Source organism: Mirounga angustirostris, unplaced genomic scaffold (genome assembly GCF_029215605.1).
Source record: "Mirounga angustirostris isolate CCGP_5_RB_7025 unplaced genomic scaffold, mMirAng1.0.hap1 SCAF_6, whole genome shotgun sequence".
Classification (NCBI taxonomy): domain Eukaryota; kingdom Metazoa; phylum Chordata; class Mammalia; order Carnivora; family Phocidae; genus Mirounga; species Mirounga angustirostris.
Genome location: NW_026991714.1, coordinates 62,577,104 through 62,596,936, shown reverse-complemented (window position 1 = coordinate 62,596,936; position 19,833 = coordinate 62,577,104). Strand labels below are relative to the sequence as shown.

General features: G+C 39.5%; 1 protein-coding gene across 4 annotated transcripts in view; it reads left to right on the top strand.

Moving 5' to 3' along the window:
• AKT3 (AKT serine/threonine kinase 3) overlaps positions 1-19,833 on the top strand; it is a 309,013-nt gene that overhangs the window by 145,257 nt on the left and 143,923 nt on the right. For all 4 annotated transcript variants that reach the window (XM_064594416.1, XM_045877574.3, XM_064594415.1 and 1 more), the window contains one exon: positions 17,070-17,181. In XM_064594416.1, coding sequence (XP_064450486.1) covers positions 17,070-17,181 — 112 coding nt within the window. The remainder of the gene's footprint in view (positions 1-17,069; positions 17,182-19,833) is intronic.

The following is a 19,833-nucleotide window of genomic DNA, read 5'->3' as shown; positions in this document are numbered from 1 at the left end:
GAGATAATGAAACCAAGACCTAGAGAGATTAAGAAACTTTCCCAGAGCCTCAGAGCAGATACAGAACAGAGCTGTGATTTGGACTCTGGTCCGTCCGACACCTGGCTGGAGTGCATTGAATCATATGTGGGGCTCAGAGATGACAGCTCTCTTCAGGTAATGTCTAGTCAGCCCCTCCAGAAGGTCTGTGCTATGCCTAGTATTATACACACTCGGTTAAGAGCAGGCTCTCAGTGGTCTCTAGAGGTGTATTTTAAGTCACAGCAATTCTTATTTATGCTGTAGCAAGGGGACAGGCATGCAGGCAATAGCTAGGTGGCCGATCATTTGATCGGAGTTTATTATGTAACATTGGCAGGTCCCACAACTACCCCAGGACTCCAGAGCTACGTCTTGTGTGGTGTGAGGGAAGTACGATGAAGGATCTCTCAGTCCTTTCTTGTAACATTCAGCGATTTGCCTCTCAGCAACACACAGAGATTCCTTGAGACATTCAGTCTACTGAGAAGTCACAGTAATTGTAATTACCACTTGTTGAGCACCTGTGTGCTCTGCCCTTTACCTAGTGCTGTTAATCCTGCTAACAGGTTTTCAGGCTCCATAATGTGTCTTGATGGCTGGGGAAATTCAGCTCTTGGGGTTTGCCGCTGGTCGTGCACCTATGAAGCGTAGAGCTGGAAACCCCACGGCTTTGAGGTTTCGAGGCCAGTGATTTTTCCCACCCCACTGCTCACCTAAGGCATCTCAGGCCGCCTCAGGGTCATGAGGTACGAGGGTTTCCAGCAGTTTGGGAGGTGTGGGCTTTCCATGCCTCTAGACGAGTTTCTATGTCAATATCGGGGGATCAGATCTTGTGACTGTGTTTCAGAGCTTTTGGCTCCTTCTCCTTAAGGAAACTGAAGCTCCAGGAAGAGGATTCACTAGTGTGAACATTTCAGCCTTGCTCTCATCATGCCAGAGAGGTCATAGGAGAAACACTAATTTTTAGAGGCAGAATCATCTGGACATTTAGTATGACTCATGATCATTGCCCTTACAACAAATTAGACTTGAAGGACATGTGTTTTTTGATCTCTCGGCAGTTATATGCTAAATCACTGCCTTTCTGTTTTTTTCTGCCCCATCTTTATGTTAATTTTTTTTAACGCATTTATTTATTTATTTGAGCAGCGTTAAATGAGGCCCAGGGCTAGGGTGTGGGGAAGGACCTGAAGCCTTGGAATTTAGGACCGCTATGGAGGCGTTCTTTTGGGTTGGAAATAATACACAATCGAGCAGATGCTAATGGAAAAATGAAATGCAGGGAGAGAGAAAAGAGGCTAGGGTGGCTGTGTGAGAGTTTCATGGAGGAGAGGACATTGCCCCTTTATTACAATAATGTTTCTGCCCTATAATAAGGTCTTTCATTGCTGGTTCAGCTTTTTTCATTCACTTGTTTTGTGCTCTGCTTCCTGTTACTAATTGTCAGCACAATAGTCTTCCAACTATGAAGTCTCAGTGTCCTTTTGGACCAATTTGTCATTGTCTTTCTCCCTCACCCCCCAACCCATGCTCTCAGAATCTATTACTATGGTTGCATTTTTAGACATTTTTTATGTTTTAAAATGGCAATGCTTTTGAAACATGCCAGAATAGTTTATGATAATTGAATCATCCAACCAGCAACAGTTATTGCTTCCAAAAGCTCACTGATGAAGTTTAAAGTTTCTGTCTCTATAGGATATTCTTATAAAGTAATTGAAAATTAACATGCAGTGCTCTCTTTATAGCGTCATTTCATGCGCCTGGTGTCCTTTGGGCTTCACCATCGTCCTGTGGACATTAGGCATTTTGTTAAATGGTATTATTGACGGACTTCACAGATTCTTTGCAGTTTCTGTGCCTGTAGGAACTTACATTTTTGTTGTTTTCCCAACACTGGCTCTTGATTCTTATAGATAGATTATTTTAAGAAATATGCAGGGTTGGCTTAAGATTGACAAGCCCGGACATATTCCGATATCAGACTCCAGGCATGTGTTACATGTTAATTCCTGTTCAGTTTTTAACATTTTGGCCAATAAATATTCCAAATGTGCTCTCAGCCTGGTACCAATAATTTAATACTGACAGAGAGACATCTTTCAAATGTAATTTCTATAAAGAAATTCTGAAACAGTGTTATTCCTTGACTGTTGATCTACCACCTAGAGCTTCCCCTGTCATAGATCATGTGATCAGAGTTGATTGGTGCTTTTCCCTGTAATTTTCTCACAATCGATGGCAGGTATTTTGAGGGCACAAACACTAATCAAGAAGTTTGGTCAGTTTTCTTTGAGGGAAAACGATTTTGGTACTCTCTGTATGTCACCATGTTTCTGTAAATTTAATTGCAGAAAACAAGTAAGTGTAGTGTCCAAAGCTTGTTATAAAGAAATAAAACTTAACTTCCTCTCTTGTAAGTAGCTAACAGTCCTAAAACTGTGTGACATACTCCGAAGAGCCAAGGATTTAGAGCTAGAAAGTGTGGACTAGAGACTCTGTTTTTTTTTTTTTTAATTATTTTTTTTATTCTTATGTTAATCCCCATACATTACATCATTAGTTTTAGATGAAGTGTTCCATGATTCATTGTCTGTGCATAACACCCAGTGCTCCATGCAGAACGTGCCCTCCTCAATACCCATCACCAGGCTAACCCATCCTCCCACCCCCCTCCCCTCTAGAACCCTCAGTTTGTTTTTCAGAGTCCATCGTCTCTCATGGTTCATAGAGACTCCGTTTTACAGTCTTCATGACTTGATGGTTTTGAACAAGCGACTTAAAAACCAGACGGACTCTATTTTCTTATTTGTGGAATGGAAATGACAAAAATACTCTGAAACATTATTGGGAAGATTAAGTGAGAAAATAATGCATGTAAAATCTTACTGTTGTAGTGAAGCAGCTGATAATAGGCCAAAATAATGACTTAGTACTTAATCCTTTAAAAAGAATAAATTTTGGAGAAATGTGTAGTGGAAAGCAAAGTTTCCCTACTGACCTAAAGTGGGAAGAGATTGACGATGAGATTTTTTTTTTTTAATTCTGCTGGAGATGAATGAACTGATTATTCTGAAGTATGCTCTTCATTTGCAGTGCGATGCACCCACCACTTATACCTGAGTTTGAAATGGAGTGTTTTTGTGCTACAGTAAGACCCAGAGGCCAAGATTTTTATGGTAGCGATTGAAACCTTTTAAAGTCGGGATAACTTATTTGGAGTCAGAATTCCCGAATGGAAACGGAGAGATATCGGTCTTCTCCTTAAAGTTACAAGAAGTTAGAGAGTTTTCCAGATAGGTCAGATGTAATAACGACTCTTTGATGACCTCTATATGTGTTTTTAATGAAATTAATAAGATTGTTGGTTTATAATCTTCCAAAATTCACTGAGTTGTTTTTTGGAGAGTCCTGTGATTTACTCTGAATAGATAGGCCTACCTTTTAATTGTTTTCCAAGGGAAAAATCCTTTTTAACTATTCTGTAATCTAAATCTAATCCTTTCTCTAGGGAAAGAAAGCTCTCTCTTAAGTGTTAGAGCTGTAGCTGTACAATCAAGGATTTGAGTAGGCTTTAAATACTTTTCTTCAAATGAAGTTATCAGGATTTGTTTATACATACAGGTAAAGTAAACTGTACAATTAGATTTTGGAGAAATAAGTAAGATTGGGTCTGGGGAGGGATCATAAAGTAAATTGTGTTTCTAAAGGCATGTGAACTTGAAAATATTGAGATTCCTTTACAAGAAAAAGAGGATTAGTTGTGATAAACTCTGTTGCATCAGAAATGTTTTCTGAAGCTTTGTTTGTTTGAATTCTGGCTGTGATGAATAAAACAGAACAATTAGAAGTACCCCCTCCCCTGAAGCTTTTACAATATAGTTGAGGAGATGCACATAAAGCAGTCTATACATAACAGTGTGTGATCGGGTACCAGCATGTGGAATATAAATGTTAAGTGCACTAGATCTTCAGGAGTAGAGAGTAAGGACTGGGATCATTAGAGATTTTCAGGGAGCAGAATCTAGGTAGAAGGGAAGAAAAATGTTTCAAGTGAGGGAAGCAGTGTGAATTAAATCCTGAAGTTAAGAATACTCAGGGAGATTTTTAAAAATCAAACAAAAGCAGAAGCAGACCCATAAATACAGAGCACAAACTGATGGTTGCCAGAGGGGGCCAGTGGGGGGAATGGACAAAATGGGAGAAGGGGAGTGGGACGTACAGGCTTCTAGCTATAGAATGAGTAAGTCACAGACTACAGGGTACAGCACAGGGCATATATAGTCAGTGGTATTGTAATAGCGTTGTACAGTGATGGATGGAAGCTACACCTTTGGGGAGCCCAGCGTAATGTACAGAGTTGTTGAATCACTGCGTTGTACCCTGAAAAAAAAAAAAAAGAAGAATCAGGGAATGTTTAAGGGACAGTGAAGATAGATAGATAGAATCAGGAGAGAGTACTCACTGTTGTTTTTAGACTCCACACGTGATGCCGTACAGGATTTGTGTGTGTGTGTGTCTCTCTCTCTCTCTCGTTTATTTCACTTAGTGTAATGCCCTCACATGTCACCTATGTTCATCCATGAAATTGCGGATTTTTTTTTTTAAATATATCACATTTTCATTATCCATTCACCCATCATAGGGAAGTTGGGTTGTTTCCATAAGTTGGCTGCTGTAAATCATGCTGTAATGAACAGATTTAAATTTTTTGGCTATATAACCAGGAATGGGATTGCTGGTTCATATGGTAGTTCAATTTTTAATTTTTTTAGGAACCATCATACAGTTGCCCATAATGGCTGTACCAGTTTCTCTTCCCACCAATAGTGTATAAAGGTTCACTTTCCTTCACAACTTCAGCAACATTTGTTATTTCTTGTCTTTTTGATTCTAGTCATTCTGACAGGTGTGAGGTGATATCTCATTGTGGTTTTGGTTTGCATTCCCCTGATGGTGAGTGATGTTGAGCATCTTTTTATGTCTCTGTTGGCCATTTGGATGTCTTCTTTGAAAAAATGTTTATTCACCTCTTCTGCCCATTTTTTAAATCAGGTTATTTGTTTGCTTGTGTTGAAATATTTTCTCCCATTCAGTAGGTTGCCTTTTTGTTTTGTGGATGATTTGCTTTCCTGTGCAGAAGCTTTTAATTTTGGTGTAGTCCCAATAAGTTAATTTGACTTTTGTTTCCCTTGCCTCAGGAGACCTATCTAGAAAAATGTTTCTACTGCTGATGTCAGGGAAATTCCTGCCTGTGTTCTTTTCTAGGATTTTTATGGTTTCAGGTCTCACATTTAGGTCTTTAATCCATCTTATTTTTGTGTATGGTGTAAGAAAGTGGTCCAGTTTCATCCTTTTGCATGTAGCTGTCCAGTTTTCCCAACACCATTGTTGAAGAGGCTGTCTTTTCCCCCATTGAATATTCTAGCATCCTTTGTTATAGTTAAAATGACAAAATAAGTGTGGGTTTATTTCTGGGGTCTCTGTTCCATTGATTTATGTGTCTGTTTTTTTGCTGGTATTATACTGTTTGCATGACTACAGCTTTGTTCTTTCTCAAGATTGCTTTGGCTACTTGGGGTCTTTTGTGGGTCCATATAAATTTTAGGATTATTTGTTCTAGTTCTGTGAAAACTGCTTTTGATATTTTGATAGGGATTGTGTTAAATCTGTAGAGTGCTTGGGGTAGTATGGACATTTTAACAATATTTGTTTTTCCAGCCCATGATCATGGAATCTTTTTTCATTTATTTGTGTTGTCTCCAATTTCTTCAATGTTTTGTAGTTTTTGGAGTACAGGTCTTTCACCTCCTTTGTTAGTTAAGTTTATTCCTAGATATTTCACTCTTTTTGCTGCAGTTGTAAAGGGGATTTTTTGTTGATTTCTCTCTCTGCTACTTCATTTTTTTAAAAAGATTTATTTATTTATTTATTTTAGAGAGAGAGGGAGCATGAGTGGGAGGGGCAGAGGGAGAGGGAGAGAGAATCTGAAGCAGACTCCAGACAGCGTGGAGCCCAACATGGGGCTCAATCTCATGACCCTGAGGTGATGACCTGAGACCCTGAGACAAAACTAAGAATTGGACACTTAACCGACTGCGCCCCTAGGTGCAGGTGCCCCTGCTACTTCATTATTAGTGTGCAGAAATGCAACAGATTTCCACATAGTTTATATTCTGTGACTTTATTGAATTCATTTATCAACTCTAGTAGTTTTTTTGGTGGGGTACTCATTGTTTTTATGGCAAGGAATAAAGTTTTAAAAAGATTCCGGCTTGCTTATGAGTAGCTTTAAAAGTCAGACTAATGGGGTTGAGCTTTCTCTTGCAGAGACTAGTAGATTTTTGAGAAGGAGAATGACCTGTGGAATAAGAATTTGAGTAAGACTAATCAGGCCAGTCATAGGTGGGACACACTGGATGGGGAGGAGGGTGGGCAAAGGGAGACCGTCTGGGAGGCCATTTCAGGGATCCAGATTTTGGTAATTAGTGTCTGGTTGGCTGTCACTGGGGGAAAGAGACATTTATGAAAGAATTGTTAAGATGAATGTTGCTGGCTTAGCTATGGGTTGGAAGAGAGTCAAGGATGACTGACGATGTGTTTCTTGGGTGATTAGGAAAATGATACAGAAATAAACTGAGTAGAAACACTGTCAATGTGGTAATTTTCAGTTTGAAGGATAAAAAACGGAAATAAGAAATGAAACCCATTTAGGTATGTTGAGAATCAGGTAATAGTAGGGCCTCAGGAGAGAGATGTCAGCTTTGCCACATGGACGGTTCAGGTTTGAGAATCATCAGACATTGGGCGACATTTGAGGCAAAGCCCCATGAGAGCCTCCCCAGCATTACATCCGCAGCCCTTACCAGGTCATTAAAGATCTTCCTAACCTCATTTCCTACCGTGTCCTAAACTTAACTTTTCTTCCAGCCACCCTGGACTCCTTGCTGTTTCTCAGACACATCTGTGGGCTCCTTCCAGCCGTGGGTCTTTGCACTTCCTGTTCCTTCCAGCTGGACCACTCTTCCCACAGATGGCTGCCTGGTGCCTCCTTTTACTAAAGGAAGCCCTTTCTAACACTTCCTTCTAAAGTAGTACCACCTCCCTGTCATTTTAACTTGTTGCCCTGCTTCGTTTCTCTTTGTAATCCTCATAAGCACCTGCTCTCTTATAAATTAGTTGTTTTGCTTGGTTATTGCTTGACCACTCCTCCGCTCCATAAAATCCAAGTGTGAAAAATAGGGACTTCGTTTTGTTCACCCCTCTACCCCCAGGGCCTAGCTTGTTGCCTGGCATGCTGTGGGCACACAATAAATATTTACTTAATGAATGTCTGAATTTATTAAGGACAAAATTATCAGGAAAGAAAAGTTTAACACAAAGCCCTGAGCCTAAGGGAGCTGCTCAGTTGGGAGAAGAGATCCTAAGAAAGAATACTCGGAAGTGGTCAGAGAGATGGACACAAAGCTGGGCAAGTCGATATCCTGGGGCCACGGGGGTTGGGGAGACCTGAAGGAAGGGGGCCAAGAACATCAGGTGGAGCAAAGAAATGAAAACAAGAATAAGGAGAAGATATCTGATGAGGGGATTTTAGGAGAGACCCTAACCACAGCCTTGCTGATGGTTAGGGAGAGGTGACAGACAAAGGCCACGACTGTAGTGGGAAGAGTGGTCCAGCTGGAAGGAACAGGAAGTGCAAAGACCCACGGCTTTGATTAGCAGGGGCAGTTAGGGGGGGGAAAGCACGCCTGTTGGTCTGTGTGTATGTTTATGGTTCACTCACCTTGGTGTGCGCTGGTAAGTGCTGATGAGGGTGTATGACTAGAGATTGTCCCATTGATACAGATAGAAGTGCAAGGCATTTAGGTTATAAATGAGAGTCCAATACTAAAGAAGCTGATTATTCTAGCAGTGATTCCTATAAACTTTTAAATGCCCAGTGAAATATTCTGAAGTTTCAATTGCATTAAATACATTTAATTAACTAGAAGTGGTTTCGCTTTCGACATTCTCCTGTCTATTTTATATTTTAAAAAATAATTTCCTTTTCCACTGTCAGCCATTTAAGCCTTTGGTAGTTTATTTTGGTACATACTTTGAGGAAAGAATCTAATATTATCCTGGAGGGGGTTTCTATTTTTGACTTTTTATGATGGGAAATGTCAGACATACAGATCAATAAAATAGCTGCTTGGACTCTCCTATGTCCATTACCTAGACTTAACAGTTATCATTTTACCAGACTTACATTATCATTTTATTAAAATATTTAATGTAAATTAGGATATTATGACATTTATCCCTGAATCCTTGAGTACAGATCTCTGTAAACAATAAGGAATTTCCCCCACATAATTACAGTACCACTATCCACCTAATAAAACTTAGAAATCTTTAATATTATCTAATAAAAAAATTTGTATTCAGGTTTCCCCAGTTGTCACCTAAAATATCTTCAACAGCTGGCTTGTTTAAAGCAGAACACATTAAGGACCACATGGTGTATTTGATGGGCATGTCTCTTAAGCCTCTACTGGTCTGGAAGAGTTCTGTGTCCTCTACCAACACCCCCACTTCGGTTACATTCACTTCATAAAGAGACAAGGCTGTGTGACCTGTGGAAACTCCCCTCTTTTGGAACGCTCTGCTGATTGCTTCAATGAAGTGTCATTTCACTAGTTACATGACTAAATTTGTCCTATATTCTCTCGTTATGTTTATTCATTTAAGACCGGTTGTGTTCGGCACAGGACTAGGTAATCAAAGATCATGGACTTTGTCCTTAGAGAAGTTGGAATCTAATATACATTTTGTCAAATTCTTTTAAAATTCTGCTATTAAATCCCACTTTCATCATATTCCAAATCTAAATTAGTTTTTCTTGTTTAGTTAAAACAAAACTGGTGCTTACGATTATTTTTCAGATTTTAACACTGTACCCAATAGCCAACTATGTTAAAATGGTTAGATGTCATCCTGTTTACATCTGATAATCCACTTCTATTTGTTTTGTGGGTTATTATAACAAACTACCTACTGTGATATCTGAATATAGTAGGGCTCTGTGCCACTGTTCAATAGGATGTTAAAGACCTTCATTTACTGAAATGAAAAATTCACAACATATGAAATGAGCAGAGCACTTACCTAATATGTCCCATATGTTATGGTCTCTCTCTCTCTTTTTTTTTTTAAGATTGATTTATTTATTTTGGAAAGAGAAAGACAGAGACAGCATGAGTGGGAGGTACAGAGGGAGAGAGAATCTCAAGCAGACTCCCCACTGTGCACAGAGCCTGATGCAGGGCTTGATCCTAGGACCTTGAAATCATGACCTGAGCTGAAACCAAGAGTCAGATGCTTAACTGACTGAGCCACCCAGGCGCCCCTGGTCTCATTGTTACTTTAAAAAAAATGCTTAGAAAAGATCGGAAAGAATATACATTAGAACATTAACAAGGTTTATGCCTGTGTGGTAGGATGATGGTTAATTTTCTTTTAGTTTTAGCTATCCCTGTTTATGACTTTTTTTACAGTAAGCATAGATGATTTGTACAATGAGAATAAATAAAGCAATGAGTTCAAAAACCAGCTTGGCCACAGAACATTGTGAATGTACATAATGCCATAGAATTGTACATTTGAAAAGGGTTAAAGTAAATTTTATGTTTTGTGCTTTGTTGTTGTTTACCACAATTAAAAAAAAAGAAAAAAGAGTCCATGGCTATTATACTGCAGAAAACAAAACCAGAAAGCAACTTGCCTGGTCATATGTTTTGAGTCCCCTGGATCTTTGCATGCCTCTTGTAACTCTTGTTAGTAAATGCCTTATGTCGTTTTGTATCTTAATTATTGTCCCACAGTGACCATAGTATATTTTTACTTGAAATTTCAAGTATGCAGAGGGTGGGCAGAAAGCAGTTATTCCAGAGGACCCTGGAGGTGTTCCCTTTGTTTGTTTAATTAGAGGCAGGATTTGGTGGACAAGACAAGATGGAGAAACGCTGATGGGAAATATGTTGGCTCTGAAAGTCTGCTTCCGGTAAATGGTGGTATCTGTGGTGATCATATTCATTAAAGAAAAATGTATCAGGAGAGGTTCACTTTAATAAGTCATGATTTCAGTCCACAAATAGTATTCCATGTTAAAACCAGAGTAATAAAGTTTATGGTAATTAAAATGTTAGAATTTGAAGTGTGTATCATAAAGTGAAAAACATCTTCTAGAGTGCAGTATAGTGTTAGTAAGCCAATCTTACTCCCCTCATTTATAGAACTTGTTGTGTTATGAAATACAATGTAAGAACGTCTTGGATTTCTGTCCTATCTCCTTAGATGGAGAAGGCTATGTTGACTCTGGGTTAATAGGGAGATATTTCATACAGAAACCGCTAGAAACATGGAGCTGGATCAGTGCAAGTTTGGCGATTACTTTTCCATCATCAATAATTGAAAAATCTTACTAGCTTTATTGGTATTGCGGGGTGTGAGACCCAGCAGCAAGAGCACCCGGAGGTTTTGTTGCCTTCTTACTACCTACTTCTTTCCCTTCTGCTCTTCATTCTCAGTCACCTTCCCTCTACATGCCTACTTGGAGAAACAGGAAGTACCCGGGTCCGGATCCTGCTAGGGGATAATCCTTATACCTGTCCATCCTTAGGCTGTGTTCAGAGCCAGGGGCAAACACATTGGGGCCCTCTCAGGTGAAAAACGTCCTGGATTTCTTTGTAGGGAAGGTATGGGGAGGTGTAGAAGATGGAGCGGACTGTCCCATCCCTTGGACAGATGGCTACTGAGCCTTTAAGACACTTTCCTAGCAGTTTATTCTCTCCAGAAGAGCATGGAATTTGGATTCAGGTAGACCTGAGGGTAGATCCCTATACAGTTTCTAGCAAACTGTGTGTTTTGGGGCAAGTTGTTTGGCTAGTCTCAGTTCATTCATTTATGGAACGGAGGACAAGAACACCTTGTAGGCTTGTCCTCTGGATGAAACGGGGGACACTGAGGACCCATCAGTGCCTGTGGGGCCCGGCACATAGTGATCACAGAACAGATATTCTCCAGGGGACCCGCTCTTTACCAGTGCACCTGCCACACTCCTCGCTCTCTCTGGACTGAATGAATCTCTTTAGGACTGATGTGTTGAGTCTTAATTACACCCTATGCTTTTGTACTCCCAGAGAGTAAAAACTTTAAACAAAAGGAAGAAATGCTTTCTGGCCCCTTTAAAGAATATCCACAATAGTATTATATCTGGGGGCTCAAAAATACACTCTCGGTATAATCATTATAACTGACAGCGTTATTTCATTAGGTGATTTAATTATAAATAGAGTCTCTTATGCCTTTGTTTTTCACGTTGAATATTAGTAGAACTTATTTTTAAAAGAAAGAAATTAGCATTTAAGGTTCTAGAGGTTGAAATAAAATCTAATATTTTTAATAAATTCTCAACAGGTGATATAAAAATTCTTTTCGGCATGTATTTTTTTGATCTGGCGTGTTACCGTCCCTCTAATTGGCCTCCAGTTTACAGAGTAATTACAGCTTCAAATAAACTTGGTCGTCTGTGGTTCAGAATGTGTAAAATTAAGCAGAACACTTGAAATTTAGCTTGTAGTTTAACTTGCTCAGGTGAGTTTAGTATAACTAACTCAAGTACCAGTGTAACAAATACTTTGTTGGAAAGTATTATGGGCTGTGATATAATAAAAGTTAGCTACCTGGCATTTTATATAAGAACACATGTTTTTTTCTTGTGTGTTAAATCGTTCCAGAAATTCTAGCTAATTATTCGAGTAATAGCTTTTCAGAATTGTTATTGGAAGCTTCTGCTTTGAGTTTTAAAATTTTAACGTGGCCCAGCTTGAATTGAGAACCTTTACATAATTAAAAGGAAAATATTCTTCTGAAGAAATATTGGCTAATTTGTTTATTAGCTACCATTCCCTTTAAGAAGAAGAGTGGATGGAACTGGAGGGTATTAATGCTGAGCGAAGTAGGTCAGAGAAAGACAATTATCATATGGTTTCACTCATATGTGGAAAATAAGAAACAGCACAGAAGATCATAGGGGAAGGGAGGGAAAACTGAATGGGAAGTCGTCAGAGAGGGAGACAAACCATGAGAGACTCTCGACTCTAGGAAACAAACTGAGGGTTGCTGGAGGGGAGGTGGGGGAGGATGGGGTAACTGGGCGATGGGCATTAAGGAGGGCACGTGATGTGATGAGCACTGGATGTTATATGCAACTCATGAATTATTGAACACTACATCTGAAACTAATATATGTTGGCTAATTGAATTTAAATTTTTTAAAAAAATGTAATATTGGAAAAAAAAAAGTAAGAGTCTCCTGTAAGAGTGAGAGTTCAAACATGAACCATGTTCTGAAAACTTCCATATTTTTCTTCATTTTAGGGGGAGCTGTAGGATGTGTTCATGATTTTGTATTATGGCTAGCATAAAAGAACCCAAAGTTTTTCTGTTTCCTGACCCACTTGTTCAAACATGGTGATTTAAAGTGTCAAGTGTTCTGAATTCAGATTCAGCTCTTTAACTACATTTGTTTCTGTTTTCTGTACAGCAGTAAACCCTGGGACTTGGTGGTGGAGTGTCCTCTTCTCTTGGTACTGACCCAAATACCACTTAAATATGTTGAGTCAGTTTTGGTAGCTGCTCGTCTCTTTTACCGTCTCAATTTAGTGTTATTTAGAAATAGGATTCATTTATAGAGTATATCAAAAAATATATAGGCTTATTTCTATTTTACTGCTTGTTCATAGCAACATTTTTGTTCAACTAGGCTTCAGAAGGACCTGATTGAAACCTGCTCATCTTTGAAGTGTCTGTCCTCCGTTTTTTACATTAAATGCCACTCAGTCACTTCTCATGAAGTATTGATGGTGTCCCCTCACGTGCTGTCACGTCACACACGCTGTGGGGGAGTGTGGGGCCCATAATTCCTAATTTCTACTAGGACATCACGTTAACCTGGATTAAACCCTGGCCAGAAACTTAATAGGAGTTTTGTGAAGAAGGAACTATACTGGAAGAACAGTGGTCTTCAAAGAGAATCGGATTGGGTCTGTGCTTTATAGAGATAGATGTAAACCATGCCTACTTATAGTGTTGGTATTTTAAAACTTTCAGATTTCAAACAAGAATATAAATTGGCATTCTGTATTTGGTATTTTTTAACATTCAGGTCTCAAAAGGTGTGTAACATTGCTGTACGATATCTCACTGTGAAACAATAGATTTTATGACCTGTCAAATCTACCACCTTTTCATTATCTTACACACCACCAGGTTCTCGTTTTCCTCCTTACCCAGTTTAAATTCATCAGTTGATTCAACCAAGATGTCTTGCATCCTCTCTTCATTTTCTTGCTTTGCCAAACTTACTTGGTTAAATTACAGCTTTGCTGAAATCCAGTTCTCTGTGCCCCACCTGCACCCATGTAGCTGAATGTATCTGGGGAAAATACACAACCATGATCCTTGGCACTAGCTTGAATTCTTGATCATTCCATTCCAGTGGGTTCCTGATGCTACCCAGCTGTCATGTTATATTTCCCTAGTCTGTCTGCTCTTTCATTCTCCTAGAAGGCTATTGGAGACTTTCTTCGCAAAGCACTGGTGCATCTTCTTCCAACCTGATTCTTAAAGATGGCTTTACACCCTAATTCACTGAAAACAATAGGAGCAACAAAATCATTTCTATCAGCTCCTGCTTGCCATGTATACCCTTGACTGCATTTGGGCCCTTTTGTCTCCATGTCTTGTTCTGTCACTAAACTGCCTGTACTCCTGACTAGAGCCAGCCCTCTACTTGTCCAGCAGATCCCATCCTTTCTTGACTGCATAAGGAAGTTGCTCCAGAAGTTTACTCCTCTTTCTTATGTCATCAAAATTACCTTCTTGTTGGATTAGTACTATCAGAATTATCCATTTGGACAATATTCATTCATTAAGTGTCTGCTATCAGGAAAAACAGACACCGTTGGGGTGCCTGGTTGGCTTGGTCAGTGAAGTGTCTGCCTTCGGCCCAGGTCATGATCCCAGGGTCCTGGGATCGAGTCCCGCATCGGGCTCCCTGCTCAGCGGGAAGCCTGCTTCTCCCTCTCCCTCTGCCGCTCCCCCTGCTTGTACTCTCTCTCTCTCTCTGTCAAATAAATAAGTAAAATCTTTAAAAAAAACCAGACACTGTTTAGGCACAGATGGGCACAGTTCTTAGTGCTAAGAATATATCAGTGGAGCTTACATTCTTGTTGAGGAGACAGGAAGCAAAAAAGATACTAAGTTAGTCATTTCATGTGTTTGAAGATAACATGGTATGAAATAAAAAGTAGAGCAGGTAAGAGGGGTGGGGGAGTCTGGATGAGGGGTGCAGATCACAGAGTTTAGTAGCACGGTCAAGGTAGGCATCCATGAAAAGGTGAGGTCTGATCTGAGACTTGAAGGTGGTGAGGCGTTATCTGTGGGCTGTGTGAGGGGACAGAGTGCTGGGAGAGGAGGTGCAGTACATATTCGAGGAAACGCAGGCAAGTAGGTGGGCTGCAGAGGGGCCTGAGAGAGAATACTAACTAGGTGAGGAGGTCAGGAACTTAAGTGGAGTGGATGGGAGCCCCAGATCACATAGAGGCCCTGTTGATCATTGAAAGGCCTTTGTTTTCTATTCTTAGTGAATTGGAAACACTGCAGGATGTATATATATTTTTTTTCTGCAGTTGATCATGTTAAGAAGGTTTCTGCTGCATGTGTTGAGAACAGACTGTAGTGAGGGTCAGGGAGAGCTGTTCTAGAGTTTTCAAAGTACTCACGTTAGAGATAATGGTGATTTGTTCCGATAATAGTGGAAGAGGTGAGAAGTGATACTGGATATCTTTTGAAAGCGGAGCCAACAGGATTTCCAGAATGAGGTAGGAGACGAGAGAGGAGGACTTAGGGTGAGCCCAGGGCTTTTGACCTGAGCACTTGAGAGGATGGAGGTACTGCCGGCTGAGATGGAGGAAGTGGAAGCCGAGGTGGGCAGGAGACCAAGGGTAGGAGAGATCCATTTGCTTTTGGACGAGTTCAGGTGTCTTTTTTTTTTTTTTAAAGTTTTTATTTAAATTCCAGTTAGCTAATATACAGTGTAATATTCGTTTCAGGAGCCACAGTATAGTGATTCAACACTTCTTTTTTTTTTTTTTTAAAGATTTTTATTTATTTATTTGACAGAGAGAGAGATAGCGAGAGCAGGAACACAAGCAGGGGGAGTGGGAGAGGGAGAAGCAGGCTTCCTGCCGAGCAGGGAGCCCGATGTGGGGCTTGATCCCAGGACCCTGGGATCATGACCTGAGCCGAAGGCAGACGCTTAACGACTGAGCCACCCAGGCGCCCTGATTCAACACTTCTATACCTCCCCCTGTGCTCATCATGACAAATCCCGAGTTCCGACGTCTTTTAGGATACACTTTCTAGCTTTAAGTAATGGATCTAGCCCTTCCATGTTTCTGCATAGGAAGAGCTTTATGGCACCTGGGGAGGTTGAGGCATTCGGCAGTGAGAGTCTGAAGTAGAACTGCATCTCTGGTAAAAGCCAGGTAATGGCATATATTACCAATATCAAACAAGAGCACCCCAAGTTTTCAGTCTGGATGACAGGAAAGTTAGGAAAGCCAGGAGAAGGAACAGAATCAGGAGGAAAGATAGTAGGTTTTAGGAACCAGTAATTCAACCAGGTAGATACATCCACTGTATAGTTAATCATGGGTATCACAAAATACAGATCCAAGATGGAAGGAAGTTCAGATTTTTATATTGGTCAACCAAGAGATGATGATGGCTGAAACCATGAACCTTGTTAGAAAAGAGAAGAAAACTAAGCAGAGATCCTAGGTGAATGATCTTTTTTGGTGCAAGGAGTCCATGAACTAGTCCAATGTGGCTAATGCCTAGGTCCTATAGAGACTTAGAGATGGTAGTTGATAGTTGCTAATGATGGAATAGGACAGAACAGGCAGACACTGAGAAAACACAGTTGACTTTGTCAGCTGCAAGGAAATTGTTTCTTCCAAAGAGCAGTGTCAGTAAACAACCCTACCCTACTTTGTCTTGTTGTCCAATACCATGTATCCTTAAAGACCAGCTCAGGTATACACCTGATAATAGCTAACATCTATTGAAAACTAATTATGTATCATACGCTATGCTGAGTCTTGTACTGATTTATTATTAATTCCCACACCAATTTTATGATGGAGGTGCTTGTTTCCCCTTTAATACTTGAAGACTGGAGAGATTAATTAACTTGTCCAAGGTTACATGGTAGGAAAAGAAGTTGAATCCAGGAATACTGGTGTTAGAGTCCACACTCTCAGCCACTACAGGATGCTGCTTTTCTTTGAAGTCTTCTGAGATGTTCCCTGACATAATTTATCCCTCTTGACCAGCTGGTTCTACGGGCTGTGATTACTAGGAGTTTAGGTGGTATATACGGTCAAGAGGCCTATACCCTATATAATCTAAGTAAGGGATAAGGATACCTTCTTAAATGATACATAATAATATAAGATAGTGAAAATGAGGGGTACAATAATAAGTAATGTGAATATGGAGAGAGGAATGTTTGGTTTAGGACCAGGTTGATAGGAAAGGCTTCATGGGAAGAGTAGGATTGGATCTGGGCCTTAAAGAATAGGTGTGGTTTTGAGTGTAGGTGATTACATGCAGGTAGGGGTGAAATCAGTGGACACCATTCCAGACAGTAAGCAGCTAGGGCAAAGGTGCCCCAGCAGCTGGGGCAAAAGCTAGGGCAGAGCAAGATGTATTTGGGGAAACTTAAGTCATCCAGTTTGGTTGGTTAATAGACCATGTGGTCAGAATGGGTGTTGGATTGGAAAAGAAGACTGAGGTCAGGTTGTGAACACCCTGAGTGGCGGTCCACGGAAAGCTGTGAGGTTATAGTGGTTTCACCTAGAACAGAGCTCTATCGTTCTTGACTATTTACTTTGTGGCTTAAATATAAGTATATTCAAAGAGACATTTTATGTTATTTCTAGAATGCCAGTTAATGAAAACAGAACGACCAAAGCCAAACACATTTATTATCAGATGTCTCCAGTGGACCACTGTTATAGAGAGAACATTTCATGTAGATACTCCAGAGGAAAGGTAAGAAATTTGTTTTTCCTATTTCGTGAAAAAGCAACAATCGGTATAAAGATATATGTGTATCTGACTTCACCATTTGTAAATATACGTGAACGTATTTGTAAAATCCTATAGTCCCTTAATAATTGTTTCTGGTATAATAGATCAATAAGAGAGGCTTGGAACATATTAAATCAAAACCTCTAGAACTGCTGTAAGATAGTCTTCTTAACAAAAACCAGGACATTTAAAAATTGAAATATAAATTGGGACATTTTTATAACTAAACTACCTTTAAAAATGGTTGAATTGATTGTGTTCATATTTGGAATCTTAAGGTTAGTAATAGCAAAAGGTTTCAAGTAGCATTGCCTTTATGCAGGGGGCTGCCTGGAGTATTAGGCTGGGAAGGATTCTGAGATTGGGGCTAAGCTCCATGAGAAAAACAGTACCAGGATTGATTGCCATCGACTGTCCTCATTGCTCTAGAGGGGAGTGGCAATTTCATTGGGCCATTTTGTCATCCTCCTGATCTATGCATTCCTACAACCCCTGCCCCAACCCCCCCCACCCCCGGTTCTGTTTTAGTACCCTCTGATCTGGTGGTAACTGAGTTAAGTCCAACAACCACAACCACAAAACCATTTTCCTGCACAGATGTTATCATGGTTGATCCACATCAGCAACTTTGTGAAGTTAAATGTTACTAGCCTATGTTCCAAATGAATGAAGCAGGTCTTAGAGGAGACTTGTCTAAGATTTAAAACAAAAATAACCTCCCATAAGACCTAGTAAATAGTAAAGTATTATTTTAATAATGCTTTTTGATCAGTAAACAGTAAATGGTAATGTGTGATTACTTTAGAAAGGAAAGAAAAGTAGAAAAGAACTAGAAAACACTCCTAATTTTATAACCAGAGTTAAGGACAGATCTTATTTTCTTTTATACACTCCCAGTCTTATTCTCTGCAGATGTATTTAGGTCTTGAACATATATACAATTCCGTATGTCTTTTTCTCCCTGTCCACTCCTGTCTTCCTGGGCATTTCTGTCTGCTAAGTCCTCAGTTTGCATATAATTCCACCCATAACCATGACTGGGCTAATTCCTATTCATCTGTCAGATCTGAGCTTCCAATACCACATTTCCCACAAAACCTTCTCTGACTCTTGTAGACGAGGTAGGTGCCGCTGCTGTAGACTGCATATCTCCCTGCACCTTTTATATCAAGTATATCAGCACTGTAATCTTTGTTTGCCTTTCTCGCTAGACCGTGAGATTCTTGACTAGCAAGGATCGTAGGTTCCTTGCTCAATATTCTATCTTTACAGCATAGTCCAGGCTCCAGCGTAGTATTTGTTGACTGGCTGAATGAATGGAACTTTTCCCATGTCACTGTATAGTCTTTGAAATATTATTCTTAGTGGATTTACATTGAAGCATGATTAATTTTGCCATTTATGTTTGCAAAGCTGGATTTACGCCATATCTTAAGACTTTAAAATAGTTCCTGCTCTTATATATCACACCACTTTTCTGAACAGTTTTTTTTTTTTAATTTTATTCATTTATTTGACAGAGACAGCGAGAGGGGGAACACAAGTAGGGGGAGTGGGAGAGGGAGAAGCAGGCTTCCCGCGGTGCAGGGAGCCCAATGTGGGGCTCCATCCCAGGACCCTGGGATCCTGACCTGAGCTGAAGGCAGACGTTTAATGACTGAGCCCCCAGGCACCCCTGAACAATCAGTTTTTATTTGCATTTATAACTAGGAGAAAGCAGTTTTAGTAAAAATGAAAAAACAGCATCTTTATATTTACCATGGGGTGTGTTTTTCTACATTCATCTAAGAATCTGCTGCTTGGAGATTTTATATGACTTTAATGTTAATGAAGACTTAGAAAAATGTAGTGAGAATTGGAAAAGCTGTGTATTTTCTGTGTTCTGTCTGCCAGTCTAAAATCCGTTCTTTTTGTAAATGTAATATATATCTCTACTTTCACTAAAAAAAAATCTTCTATTTGTTTTATTGGATGATAGAAGTTTGGAATCTACTTTTTCCAAAGGATGAGACCATTGTATCAGCTCCATTCTTCTTTTCTTTTCATTGAATAATCCATTCTGTCCTCTCTGATTATGGATGGCACATATACATAAATATTTGTATTTTTAGGTTTTTTTTTTCTTTTTTTTTCCCTTTGACTTCTCCATCATTCTAGCACTGAGACCACATGGTTTTAATTAGAGAAGACTTATAAAGCTCTTAACTTCTAAGGGAGAGAAAAGGTCTTAACTAGAAGTAAGAAAATTAAGAAAGGAAGAAATTTCAGGTAAAAGCAAACATGCAGTAAAGCAAAACTTCAGTTACTGCTGTTTTTTTGTTTTTTTTTTCCAAAATGTTCTTAGCTTTTGCAGGCATAGCGTCTGCAGATAATAGTAACTTTGTCTCTTCCTTTCAGGTAGGATGGTCTATTATTTTTTTGTTTTTAAATAATATGTAATGATTTTCATGATAGCGTACACACTTTTTTCTCTGGTTTTAATGAATGCATTTCAAATTATTCACTGTCACCTATGAAATATGATTTTTCATGTCTAGTTTATTTTGTTATACTGGAACATCCACTTTATAGACCCAGATTATTTTCCTTTCTTAGAGCTAATCATTTTCATTG